General features: G+C 42.2%; 2 protein-coding genes across 2 annotated transcripts; one reads left to right on the top strand and one right to left on the bottom strand.

Moving 5' to 3' along the window:
* The first annotated feature begins 940 nt into the window (after positions 1–940).
* LOC131246492 (pentatricopeptide repeat-containing protein At3g26782, mitochondrial-like) lies at positions 941–3,454 on the top strand. The gene has a single exon (XM_058246679.1). It carries the CDS (start codon positions 1,078–1,080, stop codon positions 3,241–3,243), a length of 2,166 nt encoding a protein of 721 aa, XP_058102662.1. The 5' UTR covers positions 941–1,077; the 3' UTR covers positions 3,244–3,454.
* An 8,137-nt stretch (positions 3,455–11,591) lies between these two features.
* On the bottom strand, positions 11,592–12,960 carry LOC131246491 (WD repeat-containing protein LWD1). Its single transcript, XM_058246678.1, has one exon. The coding sequence runs from the start codon at positions 12,847–12,849 to the stop codon at positions 11,815–11,817; it is 1,035 nt and encodes a 344-aa protein (XP_058102661.1). The 5' UTR covers positions 12,850–12,960; the 3' UTR covers positions 11,592–11,814.
* Between the last annotated feature and the right edge of the window lie 8,695 nt (positions 12,961–21,655).

Genomic DNA, 21,655 nt, shown 5'->3' with positions numbered 1-21,655 from the left:
GGTTGGGATCACCGAACATGATTCCCGATCCAATGGCTGCAGTCACACTATTAACTTTTTCTTTCTTTCCTTTATTTTTTTTTTTCCATTGAAGGTGGCTCGGGAAGTGTTATAGCAAACCTCCTTGCAAGTTATATTTCGAGGCCCTCCTCTGCAACGGTGGAGAATAAGCTTACTGCAGAACACATTTGTGTGGGGCCCACCTTGGTGTGTGTATGGCATCCAACCCCTCCAGCAGGAGGCGTGGATTTCCTGCAAAAGCCTTTCTCGAAAAGTTCCTGTGCTTGGATGCTAGGTGGGGCCCACCGCGATGTTTGCGAGTAATCGAGCTCATTTTAAGATATGTGACAAAAAATGTGGGGAATCCAAAACTCAAGTGGGCCACACGGAGGGAAAATTAGGGAAAGAAATGACTACCGTTGAAACCTTCTTAGGCTCTACGTGGATGTTTATATACCATCCAAACCATTTATAAGGTCATTCCCGCTGGGATGAAGTGAAGACACAGGGAACTTGGTCTGATACAAACTTTTGTAGCCATGCGAATGTTTCAACGGTGGTCATTGAATCTCCACTGTTTCCTCTCATGTGGCCCACTTAACTTTTGGTTTCATTTCTTTTTTGGTCCAATGCCCTAAAATGAGCTCTCAAAACGGATGGACAGGGTGGATTATTCATTAACATCATGATGGGGCCCATCTAGCATCTCAGGAAATCAGCGTCTCCAGAGAGACACTCAAAAATCAGACCGACACAACCATCATGTGTGCCGACCACTGAATTTGGAGGTTATTGGTTGTCCACGGCCTTCTGTAGTGTGGCCCACCTGATTTTTGGGGCATCCCATCATGCGAGTTAGATGGCATAAAGACAACACCGTGGGCCCCACACAGACAGTTGAAACTTCTACGCTAGCTGAATACGTTCTCCGTGCAGTCTTAATAAACTTTCAGTAAGAAGTTGAATAACATTTTACACTCGGTTGAATAGGTGTTGTAAGCTTATGGGTGGGTTGGATGGCATGAACAGAACCTGCATCGTTATCTTGTAGAACACGAGACTGATGATTTTAAAGGAATGTACGGTCTCTATACCAACCGTTGGTTTTTCCCTCCATCCAGAAATGCAACAAAACTCAGCCTCCCAAAGACACCTCCCAATCTCTTCCTTTTCTCATTCCATTTCTTCTACAATTCTATCTCACCAAACAATCCCATCTCATTTGATTTTCTTCTTAAATCCTGCAATAGCTTGGAACCACTTAAACAGATCCACTCATCTCTTTCCACTACTGGTTTCATTCTTAGCAACCCTCAGTTGGGTGCCCAACTAATCACCAAATACTCCAAATTCGGGGACACTGATGCCGCCCGATCGCTCTTCGATGCGATCAAGGGATGTAATTCTTTCCTCTGGAATACAATGATCAGAGCCTATGCCAATGTGGGCCATTGCAATGAAACGCTCGAGCTATATTCGGTCATGCATCGAATGGGAATTCGATCGAACAATTACACATACCCATTTGTTCTTAAGGCATGCGCTACCAAATCGCTGGTTTTTGGAGGGAAATCGGTCCATCTCGATGTTATAAGAAATGGGTTCGATTCGGATGCATTTGTTGAGGCTGCATTGGTTGACATGTATGCAAAATGCGGCGAGATTGATGATGGGCGCAGAGTTTTCGATGAAATGTCAAAGAGAGACCTTGTGTGCTGGACTGCCATGATTACAGGTTATGAGCAAGCTGACCGCGCAGCAGAGTCATTGGTGCTGCTTTCTGAAATGCAACAAGAGGGTCTAGTGGCCGATTCAGTTACGGCAGTTAGTGTTGCTTCAGCTGTTGGTCAGTTGGGAGATGTTCAGAAGTCTCGATCAGTTCATGCCCATGTGATCCGAAATGGATTTCTTGAAGATCTAATTGTTGCGAATTCTATCATAGCCATGTATGCTAAATGCGGTGATGTTAAAGCAGCACGGATAGCATTTGATGGGATGAAGGTGAAAGATGGTATTTCATGGAATTCCTTGCTTTCTGGTTATGCTCAAAATGGCTTTGCAACAGAAGCTCTTTTACTGTTTGAACAAATGCGGGTTTCCACAGTGCAGCCCAATCCTGTAACAGCCTTGATCGTCGTTTCAGCTTGCGCATACTTGGGTTCTCTGCACATAGGAAGGAAAGTCCATAGTTTCATCGTCAGTGGTAGAATGAAGATCGATACAACCTTATGGAATGCAATCATCGACATGTATGCAAAATGCGGTGATCTAGAAACTGCAATTCAGGTATTTGATAATGGACATGAGAGTGGAAGGAATGTCAGTTCATGGAATGTCATGATCTCAGGCTACGGCATGCATGGCCATGGGAAAGAAGCCCTCCATCTCTTCTCACGGATGCAAGAAGAAGGCGTTGAACCGAACCACATTACGTTCACATGCATTCTATCAGCATGTAGTCATGCTGGCCTTGTCGACGAAGGAAGGAAATGCTTTTATGACTTGAGAAAAAAGTTCTTCACAAAACCCACTGTGAAACACTATGCCTGCATGGTCGATTTGTTGGGCCGTGCTGGGCATTTGGAAGAAGCTCAAGCGCTGATTGCAGAAATGCCTTCAGAGGCCAATGATGGGGTATGGGGGGCCTTGCTTGGTGCTTGTCGAATCCACAGAAATGCCGAATTGGGACAATTCGCTGCTAAGAATCTGTTCCGTCTTGAGCCCGAGCATTCGGGATACTATGTCCTGATGTCGAATATATATGCAGCGTCCAACCAATGGCATGAAGTTGGGAAGCTACGACAGGTGATGAAGAGTAGAGGACTGAAGAAACCGGCAGCTTTCAGTGTGATTGAATTCAGGAAAGAGGTTCATGGGTTCCATACTGCAGATCAGACTCATCCGGAGTGGATGGAAGTTTACAGGAAGGTGGAGATCTTAGCCATTGAAATGAAGATGGCGGGGCATGTGCCAGACACATCGTGTGTGTTGCATGATGTTGAAGAGGAGGACAAGGAACACATACTGAACTATCATAGCGAGAAGCTGGCTGTAGCTTTCGGCATCATGAAGATGGACGAAGGCATTCCTATACAGGTCACAAAGAACCTTCGAGTTTGCCACGACTGCCATTCAGCTTTCAAGTTCATTTCATATGTTCATAAGAGGAAGATTGTGGTAAGAGATGCAAATCGTTTCCACCATTTTCAAGACGGGTGCTGCTCGTGCAAGGACTATTGGTAAATTGCTACAGATTTAAGTGTTCTTCCAAATCTGTGCAGTCGTTTGCATTGGTTGAGTGTTATTCCAAATTGCTACAGCCAGCTTCTAGATCTCCCTCGAATGCACAGCACTTGGCCAGAACTACTGGTGTCTTTATTTGAGCCAGCGGCAACCCCTGTCCCACCCACAATGCATGCTGATGGGGAAAAAAAAAAAAAAAAGGAATAAAGAAGCAATGGATACATATGCATGGATAAAAATCAATGGGACGGTTGTGGTTGATCCATAGAGGACAATTTTTTATTCTGGGCCAATCCACAGTAGGTTCATGTGTGTGGAGCGCCTTGCTCGAATGAAGAAAAATCAATTCGTCTCCTTTTCTGGGCAACATCGATATCCCCATTTGTTGGGAATAAGCTTGAAAATGCTAGACCGATTCAGCACCTTTTCTTCTTCTTCTTCGTTTTTTTTTTTTTTAGCTAGGAAGGTCATGCGGATTCCCTTTTCATTTCAAGAGGTATTGTATAAACAAACAGACCTCGAGATTAGAACCTGGGGTGATACCATCATCATGTTTTCTTACTTAGCATGGCAAGAAAGAACTACAATCCCCAGTCTATGATCACATACAAAAGGCCCTGCTTCGGCTTCCACTCCTACAAATTCATATCCTGCTAGGTTGGAGTCCGCCTGTTTAAAAGAACAGTCAATACACTACTCAGTGCTCAATTCCACTGAACCAATGCTCGTCCGTAATACAAGCATTGATATCTTTGACATAAAAATTTCGAAACCTATAGACCTGTACATGTCACAATTCACAAGATTTATTTTTGGTGACTTGGCCGTTCCTTGTCCCATCTGTTCTAGAACATTTCTAGGTCATCCACACTAAGCCAAAACAACCTCCACTACAATCCCACCGGTCCATCATAGGCTGGCCCAGCTTTCAGGGTTGTATTTATGTATCCTATTTCCCTAGACATTCCAACATGAAAGGGCTGTTTGATTTTCCAGTGCACCGGTAAATACCAGGTAAAAAGAGTAATAATTATTTCCCGTGTATTTACAACATACCTGATTTGACTACTTACTTTTTTGACACGGAACAGAAAACATTACAAAATATATATGAGTCCCACTGTGATGCATTTCGCTTATCCACACTGTTCATCCATTATGCCATTTGAATTTATAGCATGAGCAAAAAAATGAGGTATATCCAAAACTCGAGTGAACCACACCATATGAAAAAGGGAATCAAATACTTACCATTAAAAACTGTGGGGCCACTGTTTCTTTTGGTGTGGGGCACCTAAGTGTTGTATCTGCTTCATTTTTTGTCTCATGCTTCAAAATATTGTAGTAAAATAGATGGACGGAACGGATATATCATATATATTACCGTACGGTTCAAAAATTAAAATCATCTTTTTTAAACTAGTTTCAATGGCACAAATACCTATGAATTTTCAAACACGGTGAGGAGTAAACCATAATAATTACCTATTTATAGTGTAAGGGTTTGAAAAAACAAACAGGCCCAGGCCGAATTCTCAGTAAGCGAGCAAGCCTTTATATCACCACTTCAATCCCTATCCTTCAAAGTCTTCTCTCTCACCTTCCTTTCAGGCCCTTCTATTGTCAAAGTTCCTCTCCTTATTAGGTCATTGCTGGTTTTCACGGCATATGGAGAAGCCATCTAAATCAACTCTCCATCATTTTACTTCCTCTTGAAGCAACTTATAGGTTGCTTCAAATGACTTCATTCTTGACTCTTATTCATCAATCTCAGCATCCCAAACTCTTTAACGTTTGTCCCTGCTCATGTTGCATCCTAGTCGCACAACACTCTGCCCTAAATAGCATAGCTGGTGGAATAGTAGTACGATTACCTTTCTATTTTTGTTTTATTTTTGTTAAACAGCAAAAGAACAGAGCTCTATCTATGAAGTAAATGGATAAGCACCAACAAAGACGGAATGGATTGCCTGGGCACCACTCATAGTCAGATCATCCTTATCGCATTAGCATCCCTAGGAACTAACTTTAAAAATAAAAAATTAAAAAATTAAAAAATTTAAAAAAAAAAAAAAGAGAGAGAGAGAGAGAGAAAAAAAGAGCAGCATAACCAGCCCAACAATTTCAATTGTACAACTGAAGATTGAATTTGCCTTGTTCATCCCTAAGAACACCCCAACACCCAATGGCCTAGGATTTCCAAGAGAGTGGCCATCCGCATTCAGCTTCCACCAACTAGCTGATGGGGGATTCCAAACAGCAGCTCTAGCAGGATTCCTGCATCATTGATCACCTCCTTCCAATTACTATGCATATCAAATAGAGGGATGCCCTTGAAATCTTTTGCCCGTCCAACCCAATCAATCAGAAGCTTGACGACACCCACAGACAATGCCGCACTTTCTAAAATTCTCGTTTCACTCTCCCCATATGCTCTAAAAAATATCATGAGGGAGCATTCTCCAAAGAATTCTATCCCAAACTTTGAAGGGATTACACCCCAACCCTTGAATAGATCCATCAGATTTTGGGAAAAACCAACGTCTCAAACAGAGAGAAAAACAAAGAAAGAAGCGTAAAAAAATCCCAGGTTACCGTGATATGGAAGAAGAGGTGATCCACTGATTCTTCATCTTCCCAACAAAGGAATATCATGTTTGGAGGGTTATGTTTCTTTCTTAAGATTAAGGGTAAGAACTTTATTGGCCACAGCTGTTTAAAAAAAAAAAAAAAAAGAATTCCACTCAGAGAGAAGCAAAAGAGACCCATACACAAGACCTGGTCAATGAGGATAGGTGGGTGAAGAGAATTTCCAAAAGTTTTTGAAGAGAACTCCATCCAGACAAGGAGCCCAGATCAGACAAATGGGAATGATTTGGCAGCAGGAAAACCTCTTCGAGTCGAAAGAAGCCCTGCCATTAGCACTTCATGATCCATGAGATGTCTTCTAACTTTAGGCATCCAGACCATTTTCCCTCCTGGAAATCTGCAACATCCCCTTCCCCTTGATATTTACTGCTTTGGAAGAATCACATATTACCTCAGAAGCATGCGGCAATCACACAGCACTTCCAAAGGCACATCTCCACCTCATCCGCCCAATCTAATTCTGGCAGACACATCGTCATTGGTTTCCTCATTTCTGAACTATATAGAGCCAAGGTAACAAGACAAATCACTTCGAAGAATCTACTTGTCATCAATTTCAACCACAGTTCAAAAACTTAAAAACTCGACTCAATTTGATGTCTAGCCAGGCCGTGTCAACTCCAAAACTCGACCAAATCTCTACTTGACTCAACTAAATATTTTAATAACTAATTTAATTCCTTGTTGGGCAGAAATTTTAAAAGTTGAGAAGAGAAAGTAAATAAAATAACTGTGGTAAAAGTGGAAAATACAGTTGTAAACCTGTAATGTGGAAAATACAGTTGTAAACCTGTAATGTCTGGTGTGCTGGTAGCATATACTTAGCCTCATAGAAAAGGTCTGCTGTTCAGATCCCCTCTAACGCTCTTCACTTTTTTAAACAACTAGTGACTCAATCAAGTCATGCTGAGTCATACCAAGTTGACCAAATTTTCAGGGCAACTCAACGGGTTTTCTCAAGACCTGACCAAGTCAGACTCGCCAGCGAGTTTCGAAGAGACTCAGTTTGAAATCTCGCTGAGTCAAGTTGACTCAACCAAGTTCCAAGTTGAGTTACCCAGATTCTGAAACTATGATTTTAAACAATTGGCTAGCACCTATAAATATTCCTACTGATGTTGCATTCCATTGCATATCAAACACTGCTTTCTATTCTATCAGAAACATCTTCAGATCTACAAATCCTTCTGAATTACAGAAGCAACGAAATGAGACAAATTGCTTTGAGAAACCTCCATATCATTCATATAAACTAAAAAGCGTCTCTATCCATAACCATTCCCAATACTACTAAAGTTGCATTCTAGATACTCAATCTTGGTTCCGCTAATTTTTGAACCTTTAGACCCTAAGGTTTATCCAATAGCGAGAGATGTCCTATATGGCTGAAAACGGCGACCTAAATAATCATCTCTCAAATGTATCTTTAGAACACCTCTCATCATTACAACTCTATCCCTACAAGATGCTTTCCAAAACCCATATTACTCCATAAAGAATTATCTTATTTCTGCACCTTCCAAATGAATCTTCAGTTGTATTTTCAAACAGCCATGGTTCTCCATATGGCCGCTTGAAGACTTGACAACTTGAGAGCTTCTAATATTATCAAGCAAATCTAGGCAAGTTTCTAATTTTATCAAGCAAATCTAGGTGTGTGCATAAGTTTAATGAATTGAAAGTATAAGTGGAGGAAAGGTAGAAACACAGACCTTCACCATATATTTGTAGTAGATCAGCTCAAGAAGCCCAGGCACAAAGAAAAGAGCAAAAGCATTTCCCATTCAACTTCTCATCCAAGTTTTAATAGTATGGTAAAGCTCTGATGAAAAACCAACGTATATCTATTTGCATTCATCATTTAAACTTATATTGCGTTGTGGTAACAAGTGTTGATGTTGAGATAGAACGATCTGTGCGATGGAACAGGAATTTGCAAATGCTGCTCCTTTTTTCTTCCCAGCATTCAACCAAAATATAATGCGAAGGATAAGAGGTCTCATCAAAAAATATCCATGGCATGATTCGATATCATCTGAAAGACAATAAATCATCCCGCAAATAATCCTTCTAAGAAACATGCAGCAGAGAACACCACAACACAGAATAAAGGCTGTTTTCCTTCTTCTTCTTCTTCTTCTTTCTGTTTTAGAAGCTAAGGCTTTTTAACTATTAGGTACACCATATGTACAAAAAGTGCGGACAACCTAAAAAGACTTGGAAGTGTTTTAAAGTTTTTTTAAGGCTGTCCATTGTTTTAGCACATGTTGGCCCACCTGATAATTATAGAGCCTGACTTTTGGTCCAAATCATTCATATGGTAGCTCCAACCTAAAACACAGCTCAGATATTCTATACTGTGAGACTAGGCACATGTTCCCATGCATAGAAGTCATGTGGACAGTTGCTTATAGGGCTAGAAAACCTCTAAGAAAGAATGCAAAGAATCTCATTGAAGATATTTCCCATATTCCAAAGGGGGGAAAACATCCCACTTTACCCAACAAATGATTGCAAAGGAATAACACCCACCCAAAATAGAGTGCAGATGGAACTGATGAAGACCTGTGTGAGATAAGCCAGGCGTTGAGGATCCTAGAACCTCTTGAGTCAAGACACAGTAGAATCATAACTGTCTTTTTTTATTTCAGAAGCAACGAAACTATATTAAAAAGAAAATGAGAATACAAAAAAGAACTGCTGAGATAGCAGAACCAAAAGCCTACAAGCCTAAAAACAAAAGATTATAGTCCTTAAGGCCAATAACATTCACCACCCAATCAATTAACAATTTCTTAGCCACGGATCCCACTGCTTGAGCTGAAGACTGGATGTCATTGAAACATCTGTCGTTTCTTTCCTTCCAAACAGCCCACCAAATAGCGAGGATAGCCATTCTCCATTTATGAGATTTGATTTTGCCTAACTTAAAACCGTGCCAATACACTAGCATAGAAGAAGCAGAAACCGGGATACACCTGCTAACATTGAATCTGTTAAAGAAGTCCAGCAAGATCTGGGAGATGGAAGGGCAGTAAACCAGCAAGTGATTGACTGATTCCTCACTTTTCATGCAATAGAGGCATATGTTGACAAGCTGCATGCCTCTCTTTCTCAAATTGACAGCATTGAAACAAACAACTGTCATAGTTGGCATCATCATCTAAGCCTTATCCCAGGTTATCAACTAATTGAGCTCAGCTTTGTATCCTGCTTTCTTCCCTTTTTAAAACATTTTTGCTATTCACCAAAAGAACACACGCATGCACATGCACACACAAGGGCCATATCCTCAGTTAAACTGTATGTCACCAAGTCTTTTCTTACCAACATCCACATCCTTTTGGCGTTCCCAGCCATCAACTTGAACCAAATCACTCCTTCAACAAACAACTGTGACATAAATATTTAAAAGCAATGAGCTGGTTTGCTCACTAGCAAGTTAAAATTGCCATGAAGTTGGTAGTCATGAGTTGTGACAGCTCAAATATAACCAAGCGAGCTAAGATGATTTTAAACATCAGCTAGCATTGACAGGATAGCTAAGTATTCCATGCGCTTCACTTACTAGGCATCTACATTTGGCACATATGAAGAACTATGCCAGTCACCAGAGTTATACTCCTACGATCCTCTAAGAACAAAACCCCAGTGTGCAATTCCACTGATAGAATTGACAATAATAGCCTAACGCATACTAAATTTCACAAGCTGAGTACAGCACATCCATACCCATCTGTAATACAAGCGCTGGCCGCTATGAACAGTCCCTTGAATTTTGACATGGCCATTACTAAACCTGTAAATGCCTGTTTGCATGTCACAGGTTATTTCTCAGGAGTACAGTGCCAGACACCCAACTGGATCCTTATTACAGAGCATCCCTCATCTCATCTTTATCTCATCTGTTCTAGAAGTGGACTCAAGTCAGTCAACTCAACCTGGTTAATGACACAAAGCCAAATACTCCATTTGCATTTCAACATTTTCTTCCCCACCTCATCTGAATCTACATAGGAAACATGCACATAGCATGGGCGCATCTGGATGTTACTAAATTTTCATTCAGCAGGACCACCATTATTAGCCCGATTGGGCATGGTTTGGAGACAGCTTGATGATTTTTCAATGCCGCTCAATGCTGAATAGAGTACTGCCTCCAAACAATGTGCACTTCTCAATTTTAGGTGGAAGTCTGTTAAAAAAGGTGGTTGACAATTGCACGCTTCTCCATTCAGTGCACAAATACCTAAACTTGTTCTAAATCGGTGACCATCTCAAGGTGTAACCTTTTTCTCTTTGAAATTGATAACACAATTTCATCTCAAAGTGCAACTAACAGCTAGATATGTCCCTTGTGCTTAAACGTAATAAACCTAGAAATCAGATATAACCTAAATCATCACCCTGCCAACATAGCAGATCCACAAAAGGAACCTATAAAATCTAGAGAATACGCTAACTACAGCTTCGCATACAGGTCAGATAATAAGATTAGCTTGTAAAGAATAGCTAAAGTGGATATCATTCAAAGTAAATTACATTCTGACAAAAGAATTTATGTTGAGAAGTAGGTTTCACTGCATGTCTTTGAATATGCCCCTAGACAGTTCTTCTAAACCTTAAACACAAATACAATAAAGGGATAGAGAAGTGATCTAAAAAGAGTCATGGCAAGATTCTATCACCTGACAGAAAAAAGAAGAAGAGGATGCTTCAACGAAAACAGAAGACCAAAACAAAACTGGAAGCAGAAAACTACAATCAAATGCAATCTATAGAGATCTGAAGAGATCGCAAGAGAAATTAAGTTAATAAACTTCCCAAAGCCAACCAAAATCACAAATCCAGAGCAGACTTGATAAAGAAAAATATACCACCAACAGTACTGACTATGTATAAAAAAGAAAGCATTTAATAGGCCATTTTTAGCATTGTGTGCAGAGTGTGAGAAAGATGAAAAGAGACAGAAGATCATCGACGCCTCTCTCACCCTCCCCTCTTAAACCATTTTTATAAATAAATCCCAAAAGAACTGAGAGAACAATAGTTCCTAAATCCAACATACATCGAGAGAGGGAGAGGGAGAAGGAGAGAAGGAGGGAGGGAGGGAGGGAGGGAGAGAGAGAGAGAGGTCCATACACACTTCCAACATTCCATATATACCATTACTGTAGCAGAAAAAGCTCAAGTGTTCACAGGCAGAAGATCTCAACTGACTATTTCAAGCAATGAGCAGATAACATGAGAGAGACATTCAAAACAAAAGATACCCACTCAAACTCCATTTCCACAACCTCCACTCCAATTGAACTAAAGTTAAAATCATGAGAGAATTAAAACAACCCCATGTTCCCAAACCCAACAAAATTGGGAAAAAAAAATAAAATAAATTGAAAAGCAAAACATAAGTGAGGTTTGCATTTGGATACAGTATTGAATTGAATTGCAACTTTGCAATGCTCAGTCTTATAAAGTGGGAATAACCAATTGCTTATTTCCTTCATTAGAACTGACATTGAAGAACAGCTCCAAATTTGCCATTACGTTAATTTCAAGTTGGACTTGAAAGGACGATAGCTGCATTTTGAGGGAAACATCAACTTTTTCCCTAAATTAAACTGATGCATATAGGTTTTGCATTTCAACTCATTTGTACATCCAAACATGGCCTGAAACTAATAATAAGAACAACCCAATTTGTAGAAGAAGTCATATATACCAGCAATTATGATGAAAAAAAGTCTACAATTCACAAACAGAAGCATTCACCTAACCAATTCTAACACTGCCAGAAATACCCAGAGAGAAGAAAGAAACCAAAGGAACCTAGAAATCCCACTCCATCGCCATCTTCCTCTCTCCCAAAAATCAACATCTACCTTGCCCTACAGATATTCTGTTTCTATCTATATTTGCATTTCAAACCCTCAGTATCTGAAGTTTGGTTGAGAATGCGATTGCCACCCAATCCGGCTGTGAAGACGACCATTGCAGCTGCTCGATCTCCGCCCCCGCCGTGTACGCCAGTATCGGGTCCAGCCCCCCTTCCACCGGCTGCCCCATCGTCGACAGGTCCCAGATCAATGCCTGAGAGTCATCCCCCGCTGTGCATATGTGGCACGAGCTGTGTGGGGCCCAAGCAATTGCATTGACGCTCGACTGGTGCCGCTGCAGCTCGACCACCGGCAGTGTTGGGAACCGTATGTCAAGCACCACCACCTTGGCGCTGTCCATGATGATCGTGGCCATGTACCGTGGGTCCTGCTTGTTCCACCCCAGCCGCACCAGCGGCGTGTCCGGCTCCGAGCTCTCGTAGATGATCGTCGAGTGCTCCTTATCCCTCAGATCAAATACACGGACCGACCCATCAGCGGACACAGAAGCAAAGACGCCGACCCCGCCCCAGGCGATGTCGTAGACCTCCTTATCATGGGCGATCAGCTGCGTGTCGACGGCCTCCCGCTCGATGTCCCAGATCGTGCACGTCGTGTCGATGCTGGACGTCCCGATGCGCTTCGGCTCAGCTTCGTTCCAATCAAAGGACGTAAGCGGGCCGCAGAACTCGCTGTTCTTGTTACCATTGAGAAGGCTCTTCATCTCGACTCGGTCCTCCCAGACTCTCCAGACTCGGAGGAAATCGCCGGAGGTGGCGAGGAGGTCGGGTTTGGAGCATTCCTTGTCGGGTATGAAGATGGTTTTGGTTGGCGGGTAAGGGTGCTCGAAAGAGAGGTTCGGGTCGGATCTGATCTCGCCCGTGGAATCGTCGAGTTGGACGATCTCGACTCGGTTCGGGATCTGTTCGAGGAGGCTGGCGATGGCGAGCCGGTACTTCTTATCGCGACGGACGGACCAGTTCATGGCGTAGATGTGCCAGGGAGCTTCGTAGGTGTAGATCTCGGACCGCTTCTGCTGCTCGTCCGACGCGTTGTGAGTCGGATCGGTGCTGCTCCCCATCGCTGCTCGATGATGCTTTCTTTCCTGCCCGCTTTTTCTTCCTTTTCGTGCCTCTTCTGCTGCAGCTGGGGTTTTTGCGTGTTTGGCTTTGTCGGGAAAGAAATGGGAAAGAAGGGGATAAGGGCGAATTTTGGAGAGTTTCCAGTTCGTCGCGACGGACGCGTGTGTGTTTAGTGGGGTTTGGTAGATGATCTGCGTCGTCCATTGAGTGGGACCAACAGTCAGTGGCGGGTGGCAAAAGGAAACGGATTGGCTACTGCCCCTGCCATCAGCCAATGGCTGATGGTCGGTGTTCCGTGGGCCCCACCATGATGTATGTGTTTCATCCATGCCGTCCATCTATTTTTCTAGATCATTTTATTGTATGAGAGAAAAAATGAGGTATATATCAATCTCAAGTGGACCACATTACAGGAAACAGTGTTGAACAAGTGTCAACCATTAAAAACCATTTGGGGTCCATAAAAGTTTTGGATCAAGATGATTGTTGTGTTTTCCCTTCATCTAGGAAATCCAAAATGATTTTTGTTATTTCCCTTCATCTAGGCCTGTATGACCTAATCAACAGATTGGATGTCAAATAAACAGTACAGTGGCCTCAGAATGATTTTAACGGTGGATATCCAATCACTTTTGTTTACCTGTGGTGTGATTCAAATGAGATTTATATCCCTCTAATAATTGGAATAGAGCTATAAAATAATCTGTAAAAATGGATGAACGGAATGGATGAAACACATACATCATGGTGGGGCCCACAGAGCACCGACCACCAGCCAACGGGCTGGTGGCAGAGGAAGTAGCCAATCCGTTTCCGTGGCAAAACGGATGAAGTCGATATCCAGTCCTACCCTCTTTATCACCGTCACAACCTCCGCTTTTCAGAGTCGCACTCTTTGCACGTGGTAGGGTGCTTGGTGCAGTAGTCTGTACCATTCCGTCTATCCTTCGACACCGTAGATACGGCAGGTTGATCTGAACCATCCACGCAGGTTTTTAACAGTTTTAAGGACTTATTTGAAACAAGGATTCCAGCCTAAGGTTTTTTCTGGGTACTTATATATAAAATGACTTGGAATTTAAATTGGGCATTAATATAAAAATGCATTAATTTCAATCTTTGTATATTCATAGGGACTTGAATTTAATTACTAAATCAACTTGAGTAATTATGTACATATGTGATGGTTGACAAAATAATTATAATTGTTGCCACTAAATTCAGACAAGTAGCTATAGGTAATATAAATGGCCCAAATTCAATCAAACATTTGTAATTAAATTAATGCCGAGTGTGCTAAAGTCATATTCAACTTAAAATAATTAAATACTTATAACCTTAGTTTTTGAACTAGTTAAATTAAAATTACATTAGTAAAAATTGACTTTACCATAAGTAATTTATCTATAAATCATTTAGAGGCTATCAAAACATTATAATATTTTACCTGCTTAAAGTCAAACCGGCATACTATAAATCATTTACAACAACTTAAACTATTTCATCCAAGCCATCCGTAAGCTACACAGGAAAAAAATAATAATAAATAAAATAAATAGAGAGAGAGAGAGAAATGGCAAGTGGTCCATCTTTACTATTTTTCTTATTATGGCTCACTTAGGTTTATAATTTTGGACATATATGTTAATATGAGCCAATACAAATAAATGTATGGAATAAATGTCATATAGTAATTAGAGTAAACATTATATATATATATATATATATATATATATATATATATATATATATATATATATATAATGGTTCTACCTAATTAAATGCTTATCAAACTACAAGCAGAGAAGGTAGGAGCCAGAGCGTTGTGATAAAAATTTGAAATGAAGGATGATGAAATAAAACTATTCATGGTGTCTTATGCGGTAAAATTGAAAGCATGATATTTCATTTGTCATCCACATTGCCTTGATTTATTTCTGGGGATCCATGTAAAAAAGCCAAAGAACTCTTGCTAGGGTTTCCTCCAGCTCTTTAGAGAGAGAGAGAGGGAGAGGGAGAGAGGATGCTAGCAGGTCATGGCGTCCGCTCCAGAACATGGTATCTCTTCGCCCGGCCATTCAGGAAGAAGGGTTACATCGTGCTGACGACGTACCTACGAACGTACAAGGTAGGAGAGTACGTGAACATAAAGGTGAATGGGGCCGTACACTAGGGCAGGCTCCACAAGTTCTACCATGGCGCCATCGACAAGGTCTGGAACGTCGCTAAACTAGCCATCTGTGTCGAGATCAACAAGCAGGTCCCACCTACCCCTCTCTCGATTTTCGATTGCTAGTCTGCTGAAATCGATGTTTTTAAAATGTTTTTTGCGTCCAAACGCGGCTTATAAATGAATGGTCGAGTATTTGATGTTGTAGATACTTTGGTAATTTTGGACCCACCTTTACAGAGGAGGGAGCAACGGGAGCTTGGATAGTCCAATTGAGCAATCTGGACCGTCTATTAGGTTCAGCATACAAGCCCTGATAAATGAATGGGTCTAATTGTTGATTAGGAGACTTTAATGTGAAAATCAGACTTATTAGATGATCCTACGCACCTGTAAGTGGGCCTTCTTTTTTATAGCCATCCTCCATCTGAGCCATGGATGGGGTGGGATGGTTAGGATTCTCTGATCAAAGCAATTCTTTAGAACCATAAGCAATCCATTATGGGCCCAAATAAATTGATGGCTCAAATTGTTGATTACTCCAATTTTCTTTCAATCATCTTCATTGTCCTTTTCATATGTTATTGGTGAGATAGTGAAATCATCCGATCGGTGTAATTTTTATGTGGTAGCACATCAAATGTAGGTTGGACCTAATTTTTATGTCATAAGCACAACCAGTTGATTGGACTACCCAGATGTCCGGATGTGATTGGGACTGGATTAGCATATTCCATCATTTCTCGCGTGTCGTGTGTGCATGTGTGTTGTGTGGACACGTGCCATGCATGGATGGGATTGAAACTATTAATTTTTTGTGTGCGCGCGTGTTTGTGTCTGTGCAAGTGTGCATGTTTATGCGTGCTTGCACCATACATGGATGGGATTAAAACCATTAATCTCATATTTCCAATAGTTTTTTTTGAAAGATAACGATTTCATTGAAGGAAAAAGAACAAAGGAGGGCTAGGGGGCTGCCAAGGAGGCAGCCCAGAACTAGGCCCCTAAGAATTTAAAATCAAAACAATTAAAATAATTCGACTGAGTCACCCATTCGACAATTCGCTGCTTAGCCTTAGAAGAGATAGCATGGGGAAGGGAGGACGAATTCCAGAAGCATCGATTGTTCCTCTCTTCCCAGATAGACCACCAAATAGCAAGAATAGCCATCCTCCACAGTCCGGTTCTACCCTTATCGAGCCGGACGCCATGCGAGGCCTGCAAGAGACTGTCAGCCGATTCCGGGAAGCACCAACTGATATTGAAACGGATGCGAAAGTCGGACCAGATGGGGAGAAAGAACAAACAGTGGATCAGGAGATGATTCACAGTTTCCTAATTTCTCATACAGCACACGTAAACATTAGTCAGGATCATTCCTCTTTTCCTCAAGTTATCCGTCGTCAGAATCTTTTTGTTTCCTGCCAGCCAACTAAAAGCGCAAATTTTTGGGGGAGTCGTGTACTTCCAAATAAAGTTTAGAATCAAGGTGTTCCGTAACAGTAACGGTGGCTGTAACGGCCACCACCGTTACCGTTATGATACGGGCCATAACGGCCGTTACAGCCCCCGCATCGGCCGTTACGGCCTTTTTTAAAAAAAAAAAAAAATTGTTCTTCCTGGACCATTACGGGACCGTTACAGCGCGTTTTTCTGTAAAGGCCATTACGGGCGTTTCGACCTCGTAACGCGTAACGGTTATGACCGTTACCGTTACGTAACGGCCGTTACATAACCGATTTGGAATAGCATGTTTAGAATGGGCGACTGAATTATGGAAGACTTTTCCATTTCTTTATATAAAGAATTTACCGTAAAGGCCTTTGATTTGTCTAAGTCCCATAGAAGGGCGTCTTCCGTTGAGGGTAACGGCAGTGTTCTATAAAGGAGGCGTAGAAGAACAGCGTACTCCTGTATTTCCCAATCATGGAGATTTCGACGACATAGCACAATCCATTCTGTTTTATCGTTGACCATGGAGTAGCAATCGGCAACTAACACTGATTTATTCGGAGCAAGATTGAAAATGGAAGGAAACTTATCTTTCAAACGAATATCGTCCAACCAATTGTCTTCCCAGAATCTGATTTTGTCACCTTTACCAAGGTCAAATCTGATGGCAGCTAGGACCTTATCCTTCATTGAGAGGATGCCTTTCCACAAAGCCGAAGTGCGATACCCAGGCGACGCTTTTGACCACCACCCACACATAGATCTGCCGTATTTGCCTTTTATAATCTGATTCCACAGACTTCGGTCCTCCACCCATAGTCTCCAAATCCATTTCCCTAAGAAGGCCTGATTCATTAGCTTCAAAATCTTAACCCCATCTCCACCATTCTGATAATGTAGACATACAGCTTTCCATTTCATCAGATGGAATTTGGATCTGTTAGCCCTACCATGCCAGAGAAAATCCCTACTTAGCTTATCAATGGCTTTTATAACTGAAATAGGGCAGCGATAGATAGACATGAAGTATATTGGGAGATTGGATAGTGAGGCCTTGATCAGCGTAAACCGCCCGCCTAGGGACAGATATCGACATTGCCATTTGGCCAGGTACGCGCCCATCCTAATTAGGATTTTGTCCCACGCTGACTTGGGAGGATTCCAATGCATAGAAGCAGGCCGACGAAAGAAGAAGGCAGGGAGGAGGTTGCGCAGTGGAGATAAGAGGCCCGGTGTTCAGTTTCAGCTAATTCCATATTTACCCCGATCAGTTTGGACTTGGAAAGATTTATCGATTGGCCCAAAACAGCTTCAAAGCATCGGAGGGTCGTCCGTAGATTCTCAACATATTCCTGGGAAGCTTCGCAGAAAATTAATGTGTCGTCAACAAACTGAATGTGCGATATGGGAGCAGGGAGGCCATTGATGTCGATACCTTTCAAAATGCCATTTTGTTAGCCTTGGAGGAGCATTCTAGAGAGGACCTCACCCACTAAAAGGAAAAGAAACGGGGATAGGGGATCCCCTTGTCTGAGCCCTCTGGAAGATCTGAAAAATCTTTTTGGCGACCCATTTAGAAGAATGGAAAACCGAGTAGATCCTATGCATTCGCCAATCCACTGTCTCCATTTGTCGGAAAAACCCATACGTCGCAAAAGATACTGAAGGAACCCCCAGTCAACGTGGTCATATGCTTTCTCCATGTCAAGCTTGCATAAGAGGAGTTTAGAACCAGACAGATGACTCAAGTGTAGGCTTTCATTCGCTATTAGGGTGCAATCAGTAATTTGTCTCCCGAGATGAAAGCGCACTGATTAGCGGAGATCAGCTTGCTGATGACTTTCTGCAGACGGGAAGCAAGACGCTTTGCCAGAATTTTGTAAGGGCCCCCTAAAAGACAGATCGATCTGAAATCCTTAAACGCAGCTGCTCCTGGAAATTTAGTGATGAGAGCAATGAAAGAGGCTCCTAAACCAGCCGATAGTCTACCTCTATCGTGGAATTCATGGCAAAAGGCCATAACGTCCTCCTTTAAGAGCTCCCAAAATGTCTGAAAGAAGCTAATAGGGAAGCCATCTGGGCAAGGAGATTTATCCCCCCCTAAACTGAACGCTGCCTCTTTCACATCATCCTCAGAGAAAGGGGACTCTAGAAGCAGGGCCTCTTCTTTAGAGATAGAATCGAATCGCAGGTTATCCAGCCTCGGTCTGATCCATCCGTCTGAGTGGAGGAGAGTTCGAAAGTGTTCCACTGCTGCCAACGAAATTTTGTCTCTGTCTTCTACACGACTTCCATCCACAATGATGCTGCTGATCTTATTAGCTCTTGCACGCATACTAGCTATACTATGGAAATATTTGGTATTCTTGTCTCCCTCCCGAATCCATTCTGCTTCCAGGTGATTTCTTCATCGAGGGCCCTACTAGATAGAGATTGAATCATCCGAGTTCGCTTCGATAGGATTTCCAGAGAAGAATTCCCGTCTTCTATTTCCGCATCTATTGTTAAGATATCAGCCACTATCTGATCGAGCTCAATGTTCCACTTTGGGAGTTCCACTGACTTCCACTGTTTTATTTTCTCTTTTAACATTCTGAGTTTGTAGCATAATCTGAATCCCGCAAAACCTTTAAAATTGAAGCTGCCCCACCATTCAGCAATCCGGGACTGGAATTCATCAATAATGAGCCAAGAGAGGTCGAAGCGGAAGGGCTTCGGGCCCCAGTTGGGCTCCACATCGGAGAGGATAATGGGGCAATGATCTGAGGTCGTGCAAGGGAGCACTGATTGAAACGTGGTCGGGAAGGCATCTAACCAATTCGGAGATAGCAGGAATCTATCTATTCTGGACATACGAGGCGAGAGCCTCCCATTAGTCCACGTAAATCGGGAACCCAACAACAGGAGGTCAATCAATTCCTGATCTTCAATCCAAGCTGAAAACATTCTCATGTTTGCAGAGAAAGAGTTGCAGGGTTGTGATGTAGTAATAAACTCGGTAAGACCGAGGTCGAATCCACAGGGACTGATACCTGTACGTTATCTGAAGCCAAGTAGAACTAGAACTAGACTAAGATGCTATCTAAATCAAATAGAATTTAGGGAATAATTTGTGGAATAATTATCTAAAAATTAAGTAATTCAGAGGAAGGAAAACTAGGGATTCAGAGGATCCACTTGTAGAGATCAGGGAGATCTTATGCCTGCATCAAGGATTATGGAATTCAAACTGAACTTACTTGATCTGGGTTTCAAGAGATGAAAGGTATATGAATTAGAATGGATTCCGTCATCTAACCATGCCCAGGAAACAAAGCAAACAACAGGATTAAACTAATTACCAACCAATCAACAATGTATGAGGTCAAATATTGCATATCAGACCCCGATTACTGCCTGATTTTACGTACACGATAATGCCTAATATTATAATTTAATCGTGTTTTTGTTGCAGGATGTAATAAGGAGCTTTAATTGAAAAAGAGTATTAAAAGCATGGATTTAATGCTCCGAAGTCACCAGAGCAAGGGACGGACTCCAGGGGACCAAGATCAACGGAATTACACGCCAGGGATTCGCGAAAATTGAGAAACTGAAGCTCAAGCTGCCTGAAAGTCAGCCAGAATGGAAGATCACTAGGTTTCCATCATCTGTTTGGCTCGAAACTTTATACATGGCTCGAGGACCAGAAACTAACCGTACACGTCAAATTTCAGCCATTGGATCCTCGTGAAAGTGGCTGAACTAATAGATCAGCCCATAAAACCCTGATTTGGGGCCACCCGCTGTCCAGATACGCTTTAACTTCGGTCCCCACGGCTCAAATGAAATGGGGAACAAGATGGATGGTGTGGATTTCTCATAATCATCATACAGTGTATATAGTACACTTTTTGCACTAAACTTGCATGGCAAACCGTCCTCTGGACGTCTCCTCTTCAAAAACAAAAACAGAAGTTCTGTTTCTATTATGAAACAGAGATTGCGGTCCGGTCTTGTGGGCCACCACGGTCGATGATCCAGATAATCGGGACCATCCATCAGGCCTAAAAGGGCCCCGTAAACATAGTCTAGGTGGCGAAATGGCGAGATACATCGGAGGTCAGTTTTTGATCGTCAAAACTGAAGGCAGACGGTGGAATGAGTTGATTTGATAGACCGCACTGAACCCGACTGAAATTTTTAAGGGAATCTGGTGGACGGTTTAGATTTCTCAAGCGACAAGGTAAGTGGGCCCCACCGAGAGTCCGGCGTCGACAATTCGGGCTCTGTTTACGCAGCCCGCGCACGACCGTGAAAACCGGAGCTTGTGGGGCATCCTGTGATCTCTATCACTGCCGGATTGCCGATCCAAATCGGCCAAAATCCTTATAAGTGGCCATAGCCCTAGCCAAGGTGTCAGAATCAACAAATGTGTTGATTTCATGCTGCAAAATCAAATCAAATAGAGGGTGTTTTGCTGCGAAAAACAGATTGCGCGTCCGGTTTCTGCTGCGAAAAATTTCCGCATGGAGTGCGGAAACTCCAGCCACCGCCTCTAACACTCCAGCAGGGTCTTTGCTGCCTATAAAGAGAGAGAAAAGCATTCGTTTAAAGGAGGAAAAGAAAAACGGAAGAAAGGAGAAGACAGGGAGCCTTGGCTTTCTGCTATCCACGGCTGGAGAGAGAGAGTACGGGAGCTCGTCTTCGGTTGCCGCTGCAGTTAAAGGAAGAGAAACGGAGAGGAAAAGGTGGGTTTCTGCTAGGAAAAGGAGGAGTTTTCTTGGGCAGGAAAACGTGGAGAAGAGAGGCTGTGCGGCTGCTTGGCTTTGAAGGAAGGAAGAAACGTGAAGCAGGGAGGGATTCGGCTGGACGTTCCGGGTTTTTCTTTGTTTCTTGTTTTCTTTTTCTTTTAATCCTTTGATTATTTTTTTTGTGGTGCTAGCATGATCATGCTAGGCTAAACCTCTCAGCTAGGGCTAAGAGGTGAAGCCTGTAGCGAGATGGGAGATTCTACTTTGTGCCTTTAAATTTCATAAACTGAATTTGATTTAGTGATTATTATAAAGAATATTTTTCTTAGTCTTTAATGGTCTGTTGTGACTGAAATTACAATGGGTTTGCAATGGCTTTGAATATTTTCTTCCCCTTTTTATGTTTATGAAGTCAGGAAGCCCTGTTGTTCATCATTGCTCCATGGGCAT

This window comes from Magnolia sinica, chromosome 5, assembly GCF_029962835.1.
Source record: "Magnolia sinica isolate HGM2019 chromosome 5, MsV1, whole genome shotgun sequence".
NCBI lineage: Eukaryota > Viridiplantae > Streptophyta > Magnoliopsida > Magnoliales > Magnoliaceae > Magnolia > Magnolia sinica.
The sequence above is the reverse complement of the archived record's forward strand: the minus strand, read 5'-3'. Positions and strand labels throughout refer to the sequence as shown.